This window comes from Cryptomeria japonica, unplaced genomic scaffold, assembly GCF_030272615.1.
Source record: "Cryptomeria japonica unplaced genomic scaffold, Sugi_1.0 HiC_scaffold_84, whole genome shotgun sequence".
NCBI classification, from domain to species: domain Eukaryota; kingdom Viridiplantae; phylum Streptophyta; class Pinopsida; order Cupressales; family Cupressaceae; genus Cryptomeria; species Cryptomeria japonica.
The window spans coordinates 134,342-140,342 of NW_026728906.1; the positions used below are offsets into that span (position 1 = coordinate 134,342).

A 6,001-nucleotide genomic window follows, 5' to 3' on the forward strand; every position below is an offset into this window, starting at 1 on the left:
TAGCATGACCAACAATATCCAACAATTTATGCCAAAACAACCACTTTATATCACTAGTTCAAATCAAATATCTATGCCAAAAGATCAGCCTATGCAAATTTTACCACACCAGAAAGTGCCAAAAAGCCAGCACACAAGGATCGGCTTTTTAATAAAATATCCCAAACCTTTACACATGCAGATTGACCATAGTAAAATAATTGATCGTCTTATTAAAATTGAAGACAAATCATCTTTTAGCTAATTAAGCGCTTCCACTATCCACACAATAATGTGTTCCTAAAAAATCGCCCTACAGTAGAGCTTCAAATTTGTCAACTTGGTCTCCATGATCAACAATTTAATAAAAAATATATATAATTTAAAATACACTAATCAACCATGAAATAAAATCTCCTATTTTTATTTTATTATTTATACGATGAATTTTATAAACTTCAATTCATCGGGATTTTTAAAATCACAGTAGAAACACCTTCGGATTATCATGTCCTCACAAGAACACAAAAATATTATGGCACAAATCCACATTCCTTTCAGATGCTCAACCTCAATCAAAACCTCTATAAATCTGCAGTCATAATTAAAATAAATTACAAACATGTGAGTACCAAAAAACTAGTGGAGCTCAAAAAAAGAAAATGCACAGATTGAGATGAATGATAAGCTCTTAATATCTTTGATCAACTTAGGGGTGATTAAAAATACATATCTAATACAGTTCCACCTATAATATCAGATGCTATCTAGAATCATGTAATGTTTCATGGATAAGATTAACATAACCAGGCATTATTCTAACAACTAACCATCTAGCAAACTTACATAGAAGAATATTCTAGTTAGAATATCATACACTAACAACACATAGCTTGAAAAATTGGCGTAGGCTATTTTGGGTTCATGGAGGTGCGAGCAAACGTTAATCTATAGTAAGTGAAATTGCTCAAACCCACAAAAAGGTCATTTGGAGCTCGTCGATTTTGCACAAGTCACGAGTTTTCTCTTGCACAAGTGTTTATCCTTTTGTAGACTACGGTCTTCTTCAGCATGGTTTTCTATGTGGTTTTCTTCTATTTTTTTGTGTGTGCCTGGTTTATTCGTGTGTGTACCTAATGTTCAGATTGCTTTGGAAAACCAGGTTATTTCCCCTGTTGGTGAACTTTTAACTAGCACATTTTTCAAGGACTAGTGCACCCAACACCCCTATTTTGCTAAAATAGGCTCAACTGTTGAGAGATGAAAGTGGACCTTGTAATTTGCATGAATCTAATTTGTTTTGTTGTCCCATCACAACAAAATGTTTCGAAAAGGTGTGAACTTCATATAAACACAACTCCCTTTCCCATTCTAGGAATCAATGTACTCAATATAGAAAACCAAAAAACCTAGTCAATCAAGCATTCAGGGAGCGAAACGATAAAGAAGTCCCAATTTGATTATTCAATCATTGAAATATATGCTATAGCAATTATGATCAAGTGTATTATGTAATTCGTACCTAAGATAAGGTGTCATCATTTCACCATTTATCATTTGCTTAGCCTCTTTTCTTGTGGGGGCATGCATCCTATCTCATCATTATCATTGTTGAAGAGAGAACACTAATACGCGGTTTGGATAAGGTAATCCCTTATATGAAATAACCATTTCTCCCAATTTTCTCTATCTACAGGTCCAAATCCGATAACAAGAAAGTTAAAGAAAAGTAGACCAGACATTAGCAGGCATCACAAAACATTGATTGAACGAAAACCCTAAGAACAGGGCACCCAGCAGTCATTGACCCATATTTTTAAGAGGCAAGTGATCAAATATTGTCGATTTCATTTTCGATCATCTCTCAATTTTCCCTCAACTTTAGACACGGATCTCCAACGTTTCTCTCTAGTACAATTAGCTTCATATTACAGTCCCAATTTCCTCTCTATGTCTCCATCTCAGATATGTCTTACTCTTTCTATATTTCATCTTGTATCTACTACATTCTATAAAACTTAGTCATTTTACCATTGTTAGACTAGTTCATCTATAGACACTTCACTGTCTCCATCTCATGCAACAAAAGGAACAGGAACCTAATTTCGTATCCCTTCCTTAAAGACAACAACTAGTCCTATTCTTATTACTAATTATGTTGTGTCAACTAAGATCTTCTAGCTTACATTGGTCAATCGTAGGATCTTGTTTCCTCCATTTCAAGGTTTACATTGATTTATGAGATGGTATGATTATATATGCTACATAAACCAACATTTTTTAAGGTATGATCCCATATTGTATTGGTATAAAATTGGTGGTACTGAAACCAACATTGATATAGAAAAAAATAGACATTTTTATTTCTAACGTGTTTCCATCTACATCTTTCACTTGTCTTGCAATTGTGTACATTCTCATGTAAATACCAACGATGTTATACTCGCGCCCTTTTATGCTTCATACCATAATGTGACTCCTCTAATTCCATAAGACCAGGAGTGCGCAAGGAGTGTAATGCTTCGTGTGGTTCATGTAACTAAACTCGGCTTCTATTTGTAGATATGAGCAAAGGTTGTGTTTTTATCACTTAAAATGTGCTTTATATGTTTTCTTAAATGCTCACATATACATACTGGTGGCATAAAATGAAAGTAAGCGTGTAGGACTCAATAGAATATAAAATAGTGACTAGTGATTTAGAACTTTCCTTGGTGTAACCCAATAAAAAATATTGAAAAGAATGGAGTTGTACCCTCATCTCTAGTATCAATTAAATGCAAGATTCACAAGCCAACTTCTCAATTTGAGTCTTAAATACAAAGTGGACATTACCTAGCACTTATGTAATTTCGTACAATATTGTATTCTTGTGGAAAGAGCTTGCTTAACAATATGCTCGAGTTCTACGCTCATTGACTAATTCTCTCCAATGACAAAACTTATGTTTCCATGAGTTGAAATCTAGAATCTCCATTTCCAAGTGTTGCACCATCTTATTACTCGACGTTTTTCTTCATCCAAATCTATTGATTGATATCTTCATTATTTTATAGTCTCTCTTTTCAATGTCTTCCCCCAAGCTAAACTATGCAACCAAATAGCGTTCACTTCCTTGTCAACCTCAATCAAAACCTAGAATAAAAAACATGCACCTAGCTATCAAATATGGAATAAAATACATGCACTTGTCTAAAACAAATTAGCACTTCCCTAAATAAATCATGTAGAAAACTTTCTCCAATACCAACCGATCGATAATCAAATCGAATATTCCATTCTAATCTCACCATCGCTGATTTTTGTTCTCTTCACTTATGTGCCGATCCAATGCACTATGCTACTGATGTGAACATTCAGAAAGCCAAAATTGGTATCTTCTACATCTACACCTTCCACTTGTCTTGAAATTTTGTATGTGGTCAAATTTTGTGCCTACAATGTTATACATAATATTTCGCACCCCTTTGTGATTTATAACAATATGTCACCCCTGTAATACCACAAGACTATTTAATAAAGAGTATGTTGATTGAATAAGATTTATGTATTTGAAATATGCTTCTTTTTTGTTGTGAGCATGTACTATGTTTTTCATCAACTCAAGACATTATTGTTGCAGTTTCTTAAGAATTTGAGTATCTGCAGTAGTTGCATAGAATGAAAATGAGCAAGCTTCAAAGACATAGGTTATATAGACATCGAAGGCATGAAAGAAGAGGTCGTGAAGCTTTAGAATGAACTGATGTATGAAGCTCTATTTTATTAGATCATTTATAAATGCATGGGAAAAGTAGAAGATTATGATATTTGCAGATCTCACTGATAATGTATGAGTTATATCTATTATCTTATTCTTGATGGAAATGCGATTGCCAATTTCTCAATATGACGACACTTTTATCTTCTTCGTATCAATCAACAAATACCTTGAGATATTGGAAATTATATTCAAAATGCGCTTACAACTTACCTTAAAATGTGTTACAGCAAAGTGAAATTTTAATGTTGTCATCAAAGGGACAAAACGACATCAATATTTAATTTTCAATCTTTGGAATATGATGAGGACATACTGATGTCCAAAACAGATGCTATGAATGGCACAAGAGGACGCCAATAACCCTAAAATGATAGTTTTATTCAACGGTTAATTTTCAATCTTTGGAATATGATGAGGACATGCTGATGTCCAAAACAGATGCTATGAATGGCACAAGAGGACGCCAATAACCCTAAAATGATAGTTTTATTCAACGGTGAGAAAAAAGAATTGGGAAAGACGGTCTTCATTGGGAGACCTCTTGTTTGTTTTGTTTAGTATGCGAATTTCTTTTGAATGTAATTCACCAGTTCCTGGGTGATGCGGAAGGCCTTGCTCAAAACGGAATCGGGGAGAGGGGGATTCGCCGCAAACAGAGAATTGGCGATTGTCTGAACTCCGGGAAACTGGCTGCTCAATCCAGCTATGGCCACTGCATTTTCATGCCCCACATTCTGCTGGAAATGAACAAGTGCCTTTGGAAACACAAACACATCTCCCTTCTCCAAAGTTTTGCTGAAAAATTTGTTGCTGGTGTCAATGAAACCCACAAGAAGCTGGCCTTCCAGTAAAACAAGAACTTCGGTGGCTCTTGGGTGTGTGTGAGGAGGATTTATTCCACCCACTGCGTAGTCCGTGCGGACCAACGATATTCCAAACGTATTGAGGCCTGGTATCTGTTTAACGTTCGCCATCGTTACGTTGGAGCCCACATCATTGTCGGTGTTCCCTGCCTGCCCAAGTCCCCGGAAGAAGAAATCGTTTGCTGAAACTTGCATTGGGTCTTTGCAAACGAACCCGTTCACCAAAACTGTTTAAAACAAGATCAAATCAATCTGTCTGTTAGTAACTCGACTCGTCTAATAAGCAAATCATTATCATTGTTTATGTATAAATATTCTCACTCACCGTTGCTTTCCTCATCTGCAACGCAGAAATCTTGCAAGGGATCCGGATCCCCTGCCATGACCCTGTCGCTGTAACAGCATATCAACAGAAAAAGTCCCAACGTGAAGTAAATCATGCGGTTAGCCATTGTAATAGAAACGCAGACACAAGAGATCAGGATATGAATGTCTATTACAAACCCATTACACGCTTTATATAGCCCAAACCATAACTCTCCGCAAAGACTAATTCATCTTGACTCCGTATATTTCACGGATCCTTCCAGAGTTGTTGCTCTTTTCCTTACGTCACACTAAGTCTTACTGCATGTGGTTGTCTCGCCTGCTACCGCAGATGTATTCTCACCATCCTTTCATTAACGTTGAAATTTTCTATCTTCTCCCTGCCCTGCTGCGTATGCCTATCTCAAGATCAACTTACCTCCTGCCTTACACGTATTCTCGCCATCGCCATCATTTTAGTAATGTGGAATTGTTTAGACTTAATTGGAACGGTGGGCTTCTTCAAAGGAAACAATATATAAATCTTTCTCCACCGTGGGAGAATCGGTATGAGAGGAAAGTTTCTTTCTTGGAGTTGGATATTGGCCTAAAGACTGTCCATGCTTTGTACCCTTTTTCAATGAGATTTTTATCTCTCGTCATTTAAATTAATTTATGTTATTCAATGTTTATTTCTCAGATTGTCTATGTTCTAGGACAGAAAAACATTGCTCAAAATAACTTATGTTCATTTACTTTACATTGAATGCGTTGATTAGAATATCTATTTCACATCCATCTACAATTTTGAAGTCAAGTAGGTGTATTACTTTTCTTTAGCAGTTTTGGAGACCTAAATTATAGGTTTAAGACAACATATGCAAACATAAGAACCAATTTATGGAGGATAAATGTATAAGAAGATAGATTTTGGAGAGGTATTCTACAAGAAAAAAAACTTTTTGGTGGTGTTGAGAATCCCATCTTGGAAGAGACCATGTTGTCCAAGGGATCTAGTATTTAGAATTATTTAAGATCGTTTTATTTTTCCAAACCCTAGAGGGTAGATGGGTAGCGGAAATAGAATCCG

General features: G+C 35.6%; 1 protein-coding gene across 1 annotated transcript; it reads right to left on the bottom strand.

Moving 5' to 3' along the window:
- Positions 1 to 4,136: 4,136 nt before the first annotated feature.
- On the bottom strand, positions 4,137 to 5,057 carry LOC131058058 (germin-like protein 8-2). Its single transcript, XM_057992094.2, has 4 exons — positions 4,931 to 5,057; positions 4,648 to 4,832; positions 4,330 to 4,479; positions 4,137 to 4,214 (listed from the first exon to the last, which is right to left on the bottom strand). The coding sequence occupies exons 1-4, from the start codon at positions 5,055 to 5,057 to the stop codon at positions 4,137 to 4,139; spliced, it is 540 nt and encodes a 179-aa protein (XP_057848077.2).
- Positions 5,058 to 6,001: the final 944 nt, after the last annotated feature.

Coding starts and splice junctions, on each gene's coding strand:
- LOC131058058 (XM_057992094.2), bottom strand. CDS start 5,057: ATGGCTAACCGCATGATTTACTTCACGTTGGGACTTTTTCTGTTGATA. Junction 4,833..4,930: donor TGCAGATGAGGAAAGCAACG/GTGAGTGAGAAT, acceptor TGTTTTAAACAG/TTTTGGTGAACGGGTTCGTT. Junction 4,480..4,647: donor TGGTCCGCACGGACTACGCA/GTGGGTGGAATA, acceptor GTTCATTTCCAG/CAGAATGTGGGGCATGAAAA.